Genomic DNA, 18,254 nt, shown 5'->3' with positions numbered 1-18,254 from the left:
GTCTAGCAAACACGGGCAGGGAAGGTATATCACTTTTACTGCCCACTGGGTGAACCTTCTGACGACCGTCAAGCATGTAACCCGTGGCACCCGTGTAGATTTGGTTTTACCGCCACGGATTGCATGCAGGCCTGCCTCTTCTTATCCTCCTCCTACTCCATCCTCCTCCCTCTCCTCCTCGGCTGACTCCTTTTTCGCTGCTAGCGTCTCTTCCGCTGCACCACCCAAGCTCCCCAGAACCTATTCGACATGCCAGGTGAGACGTTGCCATGCTGTACTGCGTCTGTTGTGCCTGGAAGCCAAGAACCACACTAGCCCGGAACTCCTTTCAGCTTTGCGTTCACAGGCAGATCAGTGGCTAACACCGCTCAATTTGACAGTTGGTAAAGTGGTGTGTGACAATGGTGCCAATCTGCTTAGCGCATTGAAACAGGGCAAAATTACACACGTGCCATGCATGGCACACGTCTTAAACTTGGTCGTGCAGCGATTTGTTGTTAAATACCCTGGGGTTCAGGACATCTTGCGGCAGGCAAGGAAAATCTCGGCCCATTTCAGAAGATCTTACGTGCAGTTAACGTCTACCTGTATGAACTCTGCGGCAGAACAGGTTCTGGGGAGCTGTTTTTTTTTTCACCGTGCCAGTGGCTGCTCATGCGTGACGCATGCAGACTTCTGCGGCCATTTGATGAGATCACCAAACTGGCCAGTCGCAGCCATGGCGTCATCAGTGACATGGTACCTTATGCCTTCTTTATGGAGCGTGCATTGTGTCGTGTCATTGATCAAGCCGTGTAGGAGCAGGAACGGGAAGATGAGGAAGTCGCAATGCTGGATGAATTCCCAGGGGGGGGGCTACTCTATCTGAGACAAGTGAACAACAGGAGTCTGAAGAGGAGTCAGAGAAGGATGGTGCCGGGGCGGATGAGGAGGAGCAAGAAGAGTATGCTTTAAACCTTTCTGGGATCCTGTTGTTGTGCGTGGATGGGGAGAGGAGAACGAGGAGGACGACATTATCCTGGATGATGAGCAGGAGCCAGGCCACCGCACTGCTTCCAGTTAAGTGCAAATGGGGGCCTTCATGCTCCAGTGTTTTAACAGGGACCCCCGTATAAAAAGCATAATGATCAAGGACCAGTACTGGGTGGCAACGTATTTAGACCCCCGGTACAAACACAAAATTGCAGAAATGTTACCACCGTCACAGAGGGCTGTCAGAGTGGAGCATTTCCAGGCCTTGCTTTGAGAAATGCTGCATTCTGCTTTTGCGCGCGCTGGCAGAGGAGGAATTCCCACTCCCAGAGAAAGAGTTGTGGGCACCAATCCAACAGCGCCTGCAAGAAGAGGCCGATTTGAAGATGTGTTGGTGACTTCTGATATGAGGTCATTCTTTCAGCCGACCCATCGACAGGTCTCATCCAGATCCAGCATCAGGAAACGCCTAGACCGACAGGTGTCCGACTACATTGGGTTAACGGCCGATGTGGACGCTCTGAGGAGTGATGAACCTCTGAACTACTGGGTGGGCAGGCTTGACCTCTGGCCAGAGCTTGCCCAATTTGCAATGGAACTGTTGGCTTGACCCTCGTCCAGTGTCCGGTCTGAAAGGACGTTCAGCGCAGCAGGGGGGATCATGACCGATAAGCGCACTCGCCTAGCTCGCGACAGTGTTGACTACCTCACATTTATAAAAATGAATGAGGCATGGATCTCGGAGGAATTTAACACATGTGACCAGTAGACCATGTATATCTCTATAAACGATTTATTTAATTGAGCACACAGACCTTTTTTATACATTTGGCTCACTTCCTTGTACAAAAAAAGCACACCGTACTATATGCCCGTACCCTCCTGTTTGAAGAGGTTGAGCGGTGTCATATTTTTGGGGCCCAGCAGCGAGTTGCTGGTATCAGTGCTGCTGTAAGTGCTCTCTATTCCGGTGCTGGTGTCAGTGATCTCTATCATGGTGCTGGTGTCAGTGCACTCAATCACGGTGCTGTTGTCAGTGCTCTATATCACGGTGCTGGTGCCAGTGCTCTATATCACGGTGCTGGTGTCAGTGCATTCTATCACGGTGACAGTGCTCTATATCACGGTGCTGGTGTCAGTGCATTCTATCACGGTGCCAGTGCTCTATATCATGGTACTGGTGTCAGTGCACTCTATCACGGTGCTGGTGTCAGTGTTCTATATCACGGTGCTGGTGTGAGTGCACTCTATCATGGTGCTGGTGTCAGTGCTCTATATCACGGTGCTGGTGTCAGTGCTCTATATCATGGTGCTGGTGTCAGTGCACTCTATCACGGTGCTGGTGTCAGTGCTCTATATCACGGTGCTGGTGTCAGTGCTCTATATCACAGTGCTGGTGTCAGTGCACTCTATCAAGGTGCTGGTGTCAGTGCTCTATATCACGGTGCTGGTGTCAGTGCACGCTATCACGGTTTTGGTGTCAGTGCTCTATATCACGGTGCTAGTGTCAGTGCACTCTATCACGGTGCTGGTGTCAATGCTCTATATCACGGTGCTGGTGTCAGTGCACTCTATCACGGTGCTGGTGTCAGTGCTCTATATCACGGTGCTGGTGTCAGTTCTCTATATCACGGTGCTGGTGTCAGTGCACTCTATCACGGTGCTGGTGCCAGTGCTCTATATCACAGTTCTGGTGTCAGTGCACTCTATCACGGTACTGGTGTCAGTGCTCTATATCACAGTGCTGGTGTCAGTGCACTCTATCATGGTGTTGTCAGTGCTCTATATCACGGTGCTATTGTCAGTGCACTCTATCACGGTGCTGGTGTCAGTGCTTTCTATCACGGTGCCAGTGCTCTATATCATGGTACTGGTGTCAGTGCTCTATATCACGGTGCTGGTGTCAGTGCACTATATCACAGTGCTGGTGTCAGTGCTCTATATCACGGTGCTGGTGTCAGTGCACTCTATCACGGTGCTGGTGTCAGTGATCTATATCACGATGCTGGTGTCAATGCACTCTATCACGGTGCTGGTGTCAGTGCTCTATATCACAGTGCTGGTGTCAGTGCATTCTATCATGGTGCTGGTGTCAGTGCTCTATATCACGGTGCTGGTGTCAGTGCACTCTATCACGGTGTTGGTGTCAGTGCTCTATATCACGGTGCTGGTGTCAGTGCACTCTATCATGGTGCTGGTGTCAGTGCTCTATGTCACGGTGCTGGTGTCAGTGCACTCTATCACGGTGCTGGTGTCAGTGCTCTATATCACGGTGCTGGTGCCAATGCACTCTATCACGGTGCTGGTGTCAGTGCTCTATATCACAGTGCTGATGTCAGTGCACTCTATCAAGGTGCTGGTGTCAGTGCTCTATATCACGGTGCTGGTGTCAGTGCACTCTATCACGATGTTGGTGTCAGTGCTCTATATCATGGTGCTAGTGTCAGTGCACTCTATCATGGTGCTGGTGTCAGTGCTCTATATCACGGTGCTGGTGTCAGTGCTCTATATCACGGTGCTGGTGTCAGTGCACTCTATCATGGTGCTGGTGTCAGTGCTCTATATCACGGTGCTGGTGTCAGTGCTCTATATCACAGTGCTGGTGTCAGTGCACTCTATCACGGTACTGGTGTCAGTGCTCTATATCACAGTGCTGGTGTCAGTGCACTCGATCATGGTGTTGTTATCAGTGCTCTATATCACGGTGCTATTGTCAGTGCACTCGATCACGGTGCTGGTGTGAGTGCTTTCTATCATGGTGCCAGTGCTCTATATCATGGTACTGGTGTCAGTGCACTCTATCACGGTGCTGGTGTCAGTGTTCTATATCACGGTGCTGGTGTGAGTGCACTCTATCATGGTGCTGGTGTCAGTGCTCTATATCACGGTGCTGGTGTCAGTGCTCTATATCACGGTGTTGGTGTCAGTGCTCTATATCACGGTGCTGGTGTCAGTGCACTCTATCACGGTGCTGGTGTCAGTGCTCTATATCACGATGCTGGTGTCAGTGCTCTATATCACGGTGCTGGTGTCAATGCACTCTATCACGGTGCTGGTGTCAGTGCTCTATATCACAGTGCTGGTGTCAGTGCACTCTATCATGGTGCTGGTGTCAGTGCTCTATATCACGGTGCTGGTGTCAGTACACTCTAACACGGTGCTGGTGTCAGTGCTCTCTATCACGGGGCTGGTGTCAGTGCACTCTATCACGGGGCTGGTGTCAGTGCACTCTATCACGGTGCTGGTTTAAGTGCTCTATATCACGGTGCTGTTGTCAGTGCACTCTATCACGATGCTGGTTTAAGTGCTCTATATCACGGTGCTGGTGTCAGTGCTCTATATCACGGTGCTGGTGTCAGTGCACTCTATCACAGTGCTGGTGTCAGTGCTCTATATCACGGTGCTGGTGTCAGTGCACTCTATCACAGTGCTGGTGTCAGTGCTCTATATCACGGTGCTGGTGTCAGTGCTCTATATCATGGTGCTGGTGTCAGTGCTCTATGTCACCGTGCTGGTGTCAGTGCACTCTAACACGGTGCTGGTGTCAGTGCTCTCTATCACGGTGCTGGTGTCAGTGCACTCTATCATGGTGCTGGTGTCAGTGCTCTATATCAATGTGCTGGTGTCAGTGCACTCTATCACGGTGCTGATGTCAGTGCTATATATTACGGTGCTGGTGTCAGTGCACTATATCACGGTGCTGGTGTCACTGCACTCTATCACGGTGCTGGCGTCATTGCTCAATATCACGGTGCTGGTGTCAGTACACTCTATCACAGTGTTGGTGTCAGTGCTCTATATCACGGTGCTAGTGTCAGTGCACTCTATCATGGTGCTGGTGTCAGTGCTCTATATCAATGTGCTGGTGTCAGTGCACTCTATCACGGTGCTGATGTCAGTGCTATATATTACGGTGCTGGTGTCAGTGCACTATATCACGGTGCTGGTGTCACTGCACTCTATCACGGTGCTGGCGTCATTGCTCAATATCACGGTGCTGGTGTCAGTACACTCTATCACAGTGTTGGTGTCAGTGCTCTATATCACGGTGCTGGTGTCAGTGCACTCTATCACGGTGCTGGTGTGAGTGCTCTATATCACGATGCTGGTGTCAGTGCTCTATATCACGGTGCTGGTGTCAGTGCACTCTATCACAGTGCTGGTGTCAGTGCTCTATATCACGGTGCTGGTGTCAGTGCACTCTATCACGGTGCTGGTGTGAGTGCTCTATATCACGGTGCTGGTGTCAGTTCACTATATCACGGTGATGGTGTCAGTGCTCTATATCACGGTGCTAGTGTCAGTGCACTCTGTGACGGTGCTGGTATCAGTGCTCTCTATCACGGTGCTGGTGTCAGTGCTCTATATCACGGTGCTGGTGTCAGTGCACTCTATCATGGTGCTGGTGTCAGTGCTCTATATCAATGTGCTGCTGTCAGTGCACTCTATCACGGTGCTGATGTCAGTGTTCTATATTAGGGTGCTGGTGTCAGTGCTCTATATCACGGTGCTGGTGTCAGTGCACTCTATCACGGTGCTGGTTTCAGTGCTCTATATCATGGTGCTGGTGTCAATGCACTCTATCACGGTGCTGGTGTCAGTGCACTCTATCACGGTGCTGGTGTCAGTGCTCTATATCACGGTGCTGTTGTCAGTGTACTCTATCACGGTGCTGGTGTCAGTGCTCTATATCACGGTGCTGGTGTCAGTGCACCCTATCACGGTGCTGGTGTCAGTGCTCTATGTCAATGTGCTGGTGTCAGTGCACTATATCACGGTGCTGATGTCAGTGCTCTATATTACGGTGCTGGTGTCAGTGCTCTATATTACGGTGCTGGTGTCAGTGCACTCTATCACGGTGCTGCTTTCAGTGCTCTATATCACGGTGCTGGTGTCAGTGCACTATATCACGGTGCTGGTGTCAGTGCACTCTATCACGGTGCTGGTGTCAGTGCTCTATATCACGGTGCTGGTGTCAGTGCACTCTAGCACGGTGCTGGTGTCAGTGCTCTATATCATGGTGCTGGTGTCAGTGCACTCTATCACAGTGCTGTTGTCAGTGCTCTATATTACGGTGCTGGTGTCAGTGCTCTATTTCACTGTGCTGGTGTCAGTGCACTCTATCACGGTGCTGGTTTCAGTGCTCTATATCATGGTGCTGTTGTCAGTGCACTCTATTACGGTGCTGGTGTCAGTGCACTCTATCACGGTGCTGGTGTCAGTGCTCTATATCACGGTGCTGGTGTCAGTGCTCTATATCACGGTGCTGGTGTCAGTGCACTCTATCACGGTGCTGGTGTCAGTGTTCTATATCACGGTGCTGGTGTCAGTGCACTCTATCATGGTGCTGGTGTCAGTGCTCTATATCACGGTGCTGGTGTCAGTGCACTCTATCACTGTGCTGGTGTAAGTGCTCTATATCACGGTGCTGGTGTCAGTGCTCTATATCACGGTGCTGGTGTCAGTGCACTCTATCATGGTGCTGGTGTCAGTGCTCTATATCACGGTGCTGGTGTCAGTGCTCTATATCATGGTGCTGGTGTCGGTGCTGTATACCACGGTGCTGGTGTCAGTGCTCTATATCACATTGCTGGTGTCAGTGCACTCTATTACAGTGCTGGTGTCAGTGCTCTATATCACGGTGCTGGTGTCAGTGCTCTATATCACGGTGCTGGTGCCGGTGCTGTATACCACGGTGCTGGTGTCAGTGCTCTATATCACAGTGCTGGTGTCAGTGCACTCTATCATGGTGCTGGTGTCAATGCACTCTATCACGGTGCTGGTGTCAGTGCTCTATATCACGGTGCTGGTGTCAGTGCAGTTTATCACACTGCTGGTGTCAGTGCATTCTATCACGGTGCTGGTGTCAGTGCATTCTATCATGGTGCTGGTGTCAGTGCACTCTATAACGGTGCTGGTGTCAGTGCAGTCTATCACGGTGCTGGTGTCAGTGCAGTCTATCACGGTGCTGGTGTCAGTGCTCTATATCACGGTGCTGGTGTCAGTGCTCTATATCACGGTGCTGGTGATCATCTCCTTACCCTATTCATAGCCTACCCTGACCTTTCCTCTCCTCCATTACCTTCATGCGCTCCTGAGTCCTGAATTGTCGAAATTTCACAGAACTTTGCCTCCACAAAGCGTCCCGTTTGGAAGTCGTTCATCTCTACTGAGGTGCAGTCAGGCATGCATGCTGAAGCCCATCTCCAGGTTGGGGTACATCCCCCTCCCACAGATCCCCTCCCCCTTACAGTCGTTTGTATTTAAATTATCAACATACACACCTTTTTGGTATCTTCCTTGTGTCTTCTAACCAGTCATGGTGAAGGGGTCTTGTTCCGCTTCCTCTTTCATCCTACAATGGTCAATCCAGAATACTGCAAATAATAGGAGACTAAGTATTGATTTGAGCCCCTTTCTCCTGTGAACTCAGGTCAGATATATTCCCAAGAGGTGTCCATGACACCCTAGCTTTACAGGAAACAGGTTGTATGATGCTGGCCATTAACCTAACAATGGAGCAGAGGGCTGTGCTGAAGCATAGAGAAGGTGAGAATTAATTTGACTTTTTTTTTTGAGTAAGAAAACAGAAGGCAAAAATTTAAAACAAACTCAAATATACTTTAAAGGTATAGGTTTCTACAGTATTTGCTTCTCAGGGAGGCTGTGGAACATTTACTGGCTGTGTATTTCCTACATGTTTAACCATTTCCCTATCTACTATCATGCTGTACATATTACAATTTCAGCTAATTAGTATATTGATTCAGCCTATCTCTTAATAAAACTAGCAGTTTAAAAAAAAAAAAAGGAACTTTGATTCATTGACATAGAGATGGACTTTATTACTACTACTATTACTTCTGTTTCTAGCAAGGTCTCTATATACTCCCTATATATTATACTCATTACAGGATATAAATCACAGGTTAAGAACTATGGGGTTGATTTACTAAAACTGGAGCATGCAAACTCTGGTGTAGCTGTGCTTGTCAGCTTCTAACTTCAGCTTGTTCAACTGAGCTTTGACAATAAAACCTGAAAGCTGATTGGTTTCCATTCAGAGCTGTACCAGATTTTGCACTCTTCAGTTTTAGTAAATCAACCCCTATGTGCCTAGCTTATTAAATTGCATAGGTCGCAATGAACACATTGGGGTTGTTTTACTTTTTACTAAAGGTAAATAGGCAGTTTTTTTTTTTTTTTTTTTTGCAAGAGACATTTGATTTTGCAAGGGAATGTTGTAAAATTCACTTGTAAAAAATACCCAATGTGCAAAGAAAGTTAAAAAAAAACAGCATGTTTGCTTGCACATGATTGGATGATGGAAGTCAGTAGAGCTTCACTTCATTCACTAAGCTAAAGGAAAAGTGCCTTGCAAATTGACCTGCCTATTTTCCTTTAGTGAATCACCTCCATTCTAATCATGGTGCAGAGTAAGGCTGTGAGGTTAACGTAGCAAAGGCAAAACACTGTTTACTTAGCACAGTCCAAGAAAATTCTCACTTTGCAAATAATACCTAATTGCATACAAGAAAAATAAAAGAGACAGAATTGTGCTTGCACATGACTGGATGGTGGTCACCTCATTCACTAAGCTCTGGGGAAAATCCCCATACAAAGTGTTCAGTCTATTTGCCCTTAGTAAACCAAACCATATATACCTCCATCCCCAATCAGAGTTAGCCACATGGACTAGCCATGGGTGCAAACTGGAAAAGGAGGTGATTCAACAACAAAACAACTCATACCACATTGTGGTGGGTGCCAGCTCACCCAGAGGACCATAGTCAAAAATGCTTTAAAGATGGTTACTTTACTAAAGGCAAACAGACTGTGCACTCTGCAAGACAGTTGCACTTTGCAAGGGAATTTGACCCAAGGCTTACTGAATCAGGTGCAATGTTATTTGTAAAGAATACCCAATCACATGCAAGGAAAAAAAATAAATTTTTGCTCCCACATGATTGGATGATGTTAGTCAACAGAGCTTCACCTCATTGATTTAGCTCTGGGGAAAATTCCTTTTTTAAGTGCAACTTCCCTTGCAGTGTGACTAGCCTATTTGCCTTTAGTAAATCAACATCAAAGTATGGGCCCCAATTTTTTCCCTGCTTATGATCTACAACAGACGCTCTGTAATGCATCAACACAGAAGTTTTTCAATATGCTCATACTTTTACCAGTATGTCAGAGCTGTTATTGTTTCCTGAACCTGCCATAGACAAAAACACGAATGCTTGGAAGGTCTTAGATTGTGTGCACTTGTCCAAACACTTCAAATGCCTATGTCCAGATTTTGCTGTTTTATATAATTAGGCTTTGGTGTGTCACAAGGCTTCTTTCAGTAAGAATTTATACAAATCTAAGAATGTTTGGTTTAATTTAAAACTCTCAGTAAAGCAGAGAAAGATTTTAGAATGGCTAATGTTATCTGCAAACCCTTTTATGTCCAACATCTACATGAAATGGAATGTGTTTACCACTTATATAGTAACTAGAGTCCTTTTATGCAGCGCGTGGCTTTCTGCCAGCTTACTATTAGACACTACTACTATTAGACAGGCATGGAAACAGCTTGGAAAAGTGGAAGGGTGGTGCTTACTTTAGTGTGGATAACTCTTTCAGGCACTTTGCACAGTCACAACTAGAGGTTATTTAAGGACAGCTAATGTAATCAGAATACAGCATGCCATTACATGCACTGGAAACTTACTAATGTGTGTGTGTATATACATATACATATATATGACTTGTGTTTGAAAGGTTCAGGATCCAGGGCACTCTTTCAGATTTCGCCATCACTACCTAATGACAGCTGTGACTGCATGCTTGTTCCTACCCAATGAGGCTGATTTACTAAAACTCAAGAGTGCAAAATCTGTTGCAGCTCTGCATAGAAACCAATCAGCTTCCAGGTACTTTTTGTCAAAGCTTTACCGAGCAAGCTAAAGATAGAAGCTGATGATATGATATACAACTGCACCAGATTGTGCACTCAAGTTTTAGTAAAGCAACCTCAAATAAAAATCTGATGTAAATATCCAGTGGCAGACATAGGGGGTTATTTACGAAAGGCAAATTCACTTTGCACTGCAAGTGCACTTGAAAGTGCAGTCGCTCTAAATTTAAGGGGTAGATCTGAAATGAGTGGAATCTCTGCTGATTTTATCATCCAATCATGTGCAAGCTAAAATGCTGTTTTTTTTTTATCTTCCTTGCATGTCCCCCTCGGATCTACAGCGACTTTACTTCCAAGTGCACTTGCAGTGCAAAGTGGATTTTCCTTTAGTAAATGACCCCCATAGTCAGCAAAGGGATCTTTGGGTAGAACAATTTTAGGGCCTCCCTAATTAAACATTGAATTAATCATAACAATAATAAGAATAATAATAATGATCATCATAATAATAATAATAATAAACTACAATAATTTTAATTTAGATGACTTGGAGTAAGGCTCTAGGGCACGTTACAAGGGGACGACGTGGGACAGGTTGATGAAGAGTGTTGGAAAAAGTTTCTGTCTGTTTTGCAGAATACTTAATCACCATTTTTCTTTTTTTTTCTTTTTTTTTTTAGGGAATGTATAATATTTTGTCTTTTTTGTTATAATTCACATAGATAAATGTGATATTTTTGATATTTTTCTTCTAGCCTATCAAAAGCAAGGCTGCAGTTCTTTATGGATTCAATCAACCACTGAAAATTGAAGAAATAGAGGTTGCTCCACCCAAAGCATTTGAAATTCGAATTAAGGTAACATGATGATGATGATGATGATTATATGAATACATAAATAAATATATAAATACTCTCCATGCACTTATTCTTTCAGTCAAACTTCCACAAGATGTTATGAAACTGTCATGGCAACATGGATAGATAAAAAAGAAGTAAAATGTTGAAAGTTTCTCAAAAAAATGCCAAGGAGGGTGACATATAAATCATTATAAAAATGAGCCTACTGATGTGTGTTTACTGGGGATGATTGCAGTTTGTTGGTCATCAGTTCCTGTGAGAATTCAAAGAAAAAAGAAATGGCACCACTCCAAGTCCCAGATTTGCTTCTCTTGTCCTCTGCTGCTCCGGGTGTTAACAAAGCTCATTCAGCTCAGCAAATATAGCAAGATCAAAATGCAAAACCACACTCTATGAAAGTCATCCTGTTAGGTTAAATGAATGTAGCCGACTTCAAACAAAATCACCACCCTAAGCCATGTCCCCCTTGACACGTTTCACCCAGACTGGGCTTATTCGTAGAGGTCTAGAAAAAAGCCCAATCAGGGTCAAAAGGGTCAGTTGGAAGTGTTGGAAAAATAGGTGGGGAAGTGTAAGCTGGAGCAAGTGTCAGCTAGATTTTAGTAAGGAGTTGTTTCTGAAGGCTGGCAGACAGCAGCCTCCAGAAAGAGATGAAGCAAAGATGATGGAGCTCTTTGAATCCAGTCTTCTGTAATTTAAAGCAGTGCAGAAGAGGAGAAGATCTCAAGCGGTCCCTTTAACCCCCCTGGCGGTATTCCTGAGTCTGGCTCGGGGTGGAGATTTTGTACCAAAATCGGTAACCCCGAGCCAGACTCGGGACCACATCGCTGAATGCAGCGAGGGTTTACTTACCTTCTCCCCTGGATCCAGCGATGTCCCCCCCCCCCCCCGCGCTGTACGAGCGAGCCGTGTTCCGCTCGATCTATCACGGAGCCGATCTCCATTCCCTGCGAGCGTTGCGATGCACGAGGATGGAGAACGGCGCCAAATTCAAAAAATGAAACACACACATTACATACAGTATAATGTAAGATTACATTGCTGTATGTAATAATTTCACATCCCCTTTGTCCCTAGTGTTCTGCCCAGTGTCCTGCATGCATCTCTTTCGGGATGTCTGTTCTTTATACCTGGAAACTGGAGATTGTCCATAGCAACCGAAGCTGTCCCTTTACATCAAAAATGGTTTTAGACCATCTAGAAAACAGCGATAATAAATTGTAATCACTCGCAGAATTGAGAGATATCGATTTGTGGGGAGACCCGTCATTAAATACTGAAAAGTAATGACAGTGACAATTCTGGAACTGAGCAATTTCAGTGTTTTTGATTTGATTACATTATTGAATAATTTTTATTATTTTTATATTATTATTTGGTATAATTATTTATAGTTATTTATTATATTATAATTTATGATTTAGTTTTTCAAACTTTATCATACCCGGGATGTCTATTAGACTCTGGTTTGGATCTGGTTTGGACAGATTTAAGTGAGTTATTCCTAAGAATTACAGGACTACAATATAAAACACCAAATTTTCATGCAAAATAATGGTACCGCTTTCAGCACCTAAAATATGAAATAATCATACCACCAGGGAGGTTAAAGGAAAGAGTGCACACTGCTGGATCAGTTGACTGATACTGATACCCTGAAGATGTTCAGCGTATCCAAGCAGTTCATGTTATCCTAGCCACTTATCATGGAACTTTATACACAACTTATAGGGTATCTTGAGCCCTCAACACAGAGAAGCCACACCATAATAGCCATGACTAAATTACACTTTTTGGAAAAGCATCCTTATCAAATAGATGCTTGCTATAACTTACCGCATGATTTCATACTGTATTTAAGGCTTACTTTGGAAAGATATATACACATGCAAGATTTTTAAGGAGGGGTTCTTTGTGAATTTTATTTGTAAACGTTGTGCGTATGTGCGTATTTTACTGCATACGCAGATGCAGTAAAATATTGCTTAGTGTATTGTGCCCATTGATGTGTTTAGCAGTTAAAGATTCTTACCTTGGGATATATTTTGTAATTACCAAATGAACATAAATACTTTCCTTATAAATAATTATATATATATATATATATATATATATATATATATATATATATTTATGGTTTAGAGCCCTATGGCTGATACGGATAAGGATGACATACAGGGTTAACATAAACTTACCACTTGAAATGGACCTGAAATTGTGCCTTGGTCTAACGTACGGTATACCAAAATAAGGGGGCATACCCTAGATAAGAAATGAGAAATTAAATTAAATGAATATGAAATGAAGTGAAATGAGTACTCTTGTGAGGAGTATGAATACCTTGAGATATGCCCTAAAAAGGGTGGGTATCGCGCACAGGAACCGACAAGGAACTTAGCCGAACGGGCTGGTTAAATACCCCTCCGGGCTCCTCCCATAAATTCAGGCCACCATACTGGCCTTCTTATTTAGAGCCCTATGGCCAATACGGATAAGGATGACATACAGGGTTAACATAAACTTACCACTTGAAATGGACCTGAAAGTGTGCCTTGGTCTAATGTACGGTATACCAAAATAAGGGGGCAAAAACATTCAGGTAGGGATAGCTCTTTATTGGCTTAAGTTTAGTCACTGTGTAAGTTTGGCAAAGACCTGGGCCATCTCCACTTGCGGATTGGGAATGTAGCGGGCCAAGCAGGCGGACTAACACCTGCCTAGCTTTTTGATAACATGGTCCGGGACCCCTTGGCTAGATGCTGTTAAACCTGCCCTGATACGGAATGAGTGTCCGGAGTACTGAGTAGGGTTGAGATTAATGTTACGAAGAAGTATTCTCATGTGTTCTATGGACCGAGCGGTGTTCAGGGGCTTGGTATGAAATGGTAGAAGTGGACTAGAGTCCGGTTGCTCAGGCAGTAATGACAATAGCCGACTGAGTGTAGTGACTGGACACCAGTTGTTATTGGTTTTATAGAAATGGATATCTGTACCTGAGCCTACTTGCTGTGTTTTAGAGACCGCTAAATGTAGAATGAAATGGTCTTCGCAGCGGACCAAGTGGCATTTGCATACCATGCGGTCTGCGGGGCTGTTACAGGTCAACTCTCCAGGTCGTAAGATCCCGTAGAAGGCCAGATACATGGCCGCTTGCAAGACCATACTAGGGAGAAGACCGAACGGTGATGCAGCCAGGATATCTGACATACTCCTAAAGATATCTCCCATAATTGGAGCTTCTGAACACCACGTAGGATGGCCCGTACAGCATGGAACGTAAATAATGAGGGTTTCGTGGGGTCCTGGAGTGACAAGAAATGTTGGACACAGGCTAGGTACAGCCGGATGGTATTGTGGGACAGCGCAAGCTCAGTATGGCAGTACGAGATAAAGGCAAGGACCTGTTTGACGCAGGATGTCTCTCTGCCATGACGTGAAACGAATTTATTGAAGGCCCTCCAGGCCGTCTGGTAGGCCTTGAGGGTGTTGAGTGAGAGAGAGGAATTGATGAGCTGGGTTGCTGATTGAAGATGTGGAGCTAGTCCAGGGTCAGCTGAGACCAGGCCGGGATAGTGGCTGACATCGACTCGGCTCCGGGCATCTGTTCAAAAAATTAAACGAAATTAAAACGGGAGAGGGCATCTGCTGCAAGATTGCCCTTGCCTGGGACAAACAAACAAAAGATGTTGAATTGGAACTGTAACGACAGCTGAACCAGCCTACGCAGGAAGGACATAACTGCAAGGGACTTGGACCTGCCTTTGTTTATGATCTCTGCTGTGGCAAGGTTATCTGTGGTGAAGGCCACAGTTTGACCAGTCCAGCTGTGGCCCCAGAGGTGTGCTGCTGCTACTATAGGGTACAGCTCAAAAAGGGAAGATGTGTTGGTGAAGCCGGCAGTGGCGGCTGGTGAAGTTTTTGGATGGGGGGGGGGGGGCGCCAGGCCCCGCCCATCATTTTGGCCCCTCCCACTTCTCATAAACCACGCCCCTTATGTAATCTGAAAAAAAAATTGGCGTGGGTTCCCCCCTCCGAGAGCATACCAGGCCCTTAGGTCTGGTATGGATTCCAAGGGGAACCCCCTACGCCGAAAAAACGGCGTGGGGGTCCCCCCCAGATCCATACCAGACCCTTATCCGAGCACGCTACCCAGCCGGCCAGGAAAGGGGGTGGGGACGAGCGGGCGCCCCCCCCCCCTCCTGAGCCCCCCACCCCAAAGCACCTTGTCCCCATGTTGATGAGGACAAGGGCCTCTTCCCGACAACCCTGGCCGTTGGTTGTCGGGGTCTGCGGGCGGGGGGCTTATCGGAATCCGGGAGCCCCCTTTAATAAGGGGGCCCCGGATACCGGCCCCCCACCCTATGTGAATGAGTATGGGGTACAATGTACCCCTACCCATTCACCTGTGAAAAAAAGTACAAAAAAAACACAACACAGGGTTAAAATATTTTATTGCACAGCTCCGGGGGTCTTCCGTCTTCGGGGGTCTTCTCGCCGGACTCCTCCGCTATCTTCTTGTAGCTCTTTTGCTAGCGGAGGAGCCCGGCTTTCTTCCTGGCCGCCGGCCTCTTCTTCCGACTTCGGGGGTCTTGTCCCCCTCTTCGGTTCTTCTGCCGGGCCACCGCGCCTTCTTATAGCTCTTTTACAGGCGGTGGCCCGGTCTTCTGTCGCCGCCGCCGCCACTCGACGATCTCTCCAGCCGGAATGCCAGGGACGCGCTGCGCTGCCACTTATATAGGGACAATGGGGCGGTGTCACATGGGTTGATGTCACATGGGTTGGTCACATGGGTTGATGTCACATGGTGACCCCGCCCCCTTACAATGTCACAGTCCCGGAGGATGCTGGGACTGTCGCCATGTGACATCAACCCATGTGACCAACCCATGTGACATCAACCCATGTGACACCGCCCCATTGTCCCTATATAAGTGGCAGCGCAGCGCGTCCCTGGCATTCCGGCCGGAGAGATCGTCGAGTCAACATCTCCTGGAGAAGAAGAAGAAGAAGAAGAAGAATGGGCGGCGGCGGCGACAGAAGACCGGGCCACCGCCTGTAAAAGAGCTATAAGAAGGCGCGGTGGCCCGGCAGAAGAACCGAAGAGGGGGACAAGACCCCCGAAGTCGAAAGAAGAGGCCGGCGGCGAGGAAGAAAGCCGGGCTCCTCCGCTAGCAAAAGAGCTACGTGTTTTTTTTGTACTTTTTTTCACAGGTGAATGGGTAGGGGTACATTGTACCCCATACTCATTCACATAGGGTGGGGGGCCGGTATCCGGGGCCCCCTTATTAAAGGGGGCTCCCGGATTCCGATAAGCCCCCCGCCCGCAGACCCCGACAACCAACGGCCAGGGTTGACGGGAAGAGGCCCTTGTCCTCATCAACATGGGGACAAGGTGCTTTGGGGTGGGCCGCACGCCCCCCTCCCCCAAGGCACACCCCCATGTTGAGGGCACGCGGCCTGGTACGGCTCAGGAGGGGGGGCCGCCCGCTCGTCCCCACCCCCGTTCCTGGCCGGCCGGGTAGCGTGCTCGGATAAGGGTCTGGTGTGGATCTGGGGGGGACCCCCACGCCGTTTTTTCGGCGTAGGGGGTTCCCCTTGGAATCCATACCAGACCTAAGGGCCTGGTATGCTCTCGGAGGGGGAACCCACGTCAAATTTTTTTTCAGAAATTTGGCGTGGAGTTCCCCCTTCAGAGCTCATTCTCTGATTGGCCACGGCAAAAGTCGCCTGGCCTGGGGAAACCTTTCTGACTGTGAAAGCTTTTTTCCATTCATTCAGCTAAATGCATGAACATTCTCAAAAAAGTAGAAACTAGAAAGCCTTTATGCGGTGACTCACCTCCTGCCTCACTTTCTTGCAGCTCCACTCCGGCTGAGGAACGGAGCTGCCGACGTCACTTCCGGGTTTCGTGAAGCAGCCGAAAGCCGGAAGTGACCTGCCTGTCTAAGAATGACAATGCTCCCGCCCGTAGAATCACAGTGATTTTACGGGCGGAAGCTAGTCGGCGTTCTGCAGTGCGCCGCAAGGCGGCTTTTTAACCCGCAAATGAAGCGCCATGGATGCAATCTTGTGATTGCATCGACGTGGCGCTTCTCATAGTGCACTGTGACCGGCGCCACAGTACACTATGTTAAATTGTTAAATGACATTTTTTTTTTTTTTATGTCTTAAAGGGCCCGTTTTTTTTTTTTTTTTTACTTTTTTTTTTTTTACACCTAGGGGGAGGGGGGGCGGCGCCCGGGCGCCCCCTATGGGCGGGCCGCCACTGGAAGCCGGGTATAGCTAGTATCTGAGGTGGCCAGGGAGCTGCGAACCAAAGACGGCCAAAAATTGCCGCGAAGCCTGTGAAAGCAGCTGCGTCTGTCACTACCTGGGGTGACAGGGAAGACACGGTGGGAATGAACAATGATATACCATTCCAGGATGAAAGGAACTCCTCCCACATAGAGAGGTCCGCTATCGCTGCAGAGTCGAGGCTGAGGACCTGCTCGGGATCCTGCGTATGGGATAGGAACACCAGTAGGCGGGACACGGAGGAACGACCCTGGGGGATGATACACATAGCAAAGTTGAGCATCCCGAGAAGGGATTGCAACTGTTTCTTGGTGCATCCTCTGGAGTGGGCGAAGTTTTGCAGAACTGCCCTGATGCGGGCCAGTTTATCTGGGGAGAGGCTGGCCTGCATGGCGCAGGTGTCCAGGTTAACCCTAAGGAAGGTGATGGACTGAGCTGGACCGTTGACTTTGTGTTCCGCAATAGGGACATTAAGATTCCTGAACACCACCCTCAACTTATCGAGGTCCCCGGGGGGTGAGCAAGAGGAAGTTGTCCAGGTAACGGATGACCTCTTGGCACTAGGCTTTGTGTAGGAGGATCCAAGTAAGCGATTGCGCGAATGTGTCGAAGAGCCAGGGGCTGCTTTTAGACCCGAAGGTCAGCTTGGTGGCAAAATAATACGCCTCCCTCCATTTGATGCCATGGATGGGAAGGAGCTTAAAGGCATCTGAGATATCAGCCTTGGAGAGCCAGGTGCCAGCGCCCATTTTGAGTATAGCCTGGATGTCCACGGAGGCGTACTTGAGAGAAAACTCTTCTGAGGGGATAAGTGAATTCAGACTGGGGATGGTAGAATGAGGCGCTGACAAATTGTACACCAGACGTAATTTATTGGAGAAGTTGCCCTTTACAAGCCCAATAGGGCTGACTCTCCATGTGTTGAAGGGGAGCTGGGTGAACGGGCCTATCCTGAAGTCCCGATCTAACTCCACTTGCAGGAGCTGGTCTATGGCCTGTTCGTCTGTGGCCACCGACTGAAGGTTCCGGCACTCATGGGTCATGTGAGGCAGTGAAATGAGACCAGCGTGGAAGCCCTCCGTAAAACCTTGAATGAGATAGGTGGCCAGGGAGGGAGTGGGGTGTGTGGAAAGGTAGAAGCCAAGCCATGTGATGTTGACCCAGCTTAGTCATGCCTTCTTTAGCTGCTTGACCTCACACAGGAGCCTGGGGTGAGCCCTTTGGCA

At 47.6% G+C, this 18,254-nt stretch overlaps 1 protein-coding gene across 1 annotated transcript in view; it reads left to right on the top strand.

Moving 5' to 3' along the window:
* LOC143974843 (alcohol dehydrogenase 1-like) overlaps positions 1-18,254 on the top strand; it is an 86,657-nt gene that overhangs the window by 10,768 nt on the left and 57,635 nt on the right. The window contains exon 2 of the mRNA XM_077476598.1: positions 10,630-10,731. Coding sequence (XP_077332724.1) covers positions 10,630-10,731 — 102 coding nt within the window. The remainder of the gene's footprint in view (positions 1-10,629; positions 10,732-18,254) is intronic.

The sequence above is a fragment of the Lithobates pipiens genome, unplaced genomic scaffold (genome assembly GCF_037356315.1).
Source record: "Lithobates pipiens isolate NorthernLeopardFrog02 unplaced genomic scaffold, aLitPip1_a1.2 Scaffold_13, whole genome shotgun sequence".
In the NCBI taxonomy this organism is placed as follows: domain Eukaryota; kingdom Metazoa; phylum Chordata; class Amphibia; order Anura; family Ranidae; genus Lithobates; species Lithobates pipiens.
This window is presented reverse-complemented; position numbering and strand designations above follow the sequence as displayed.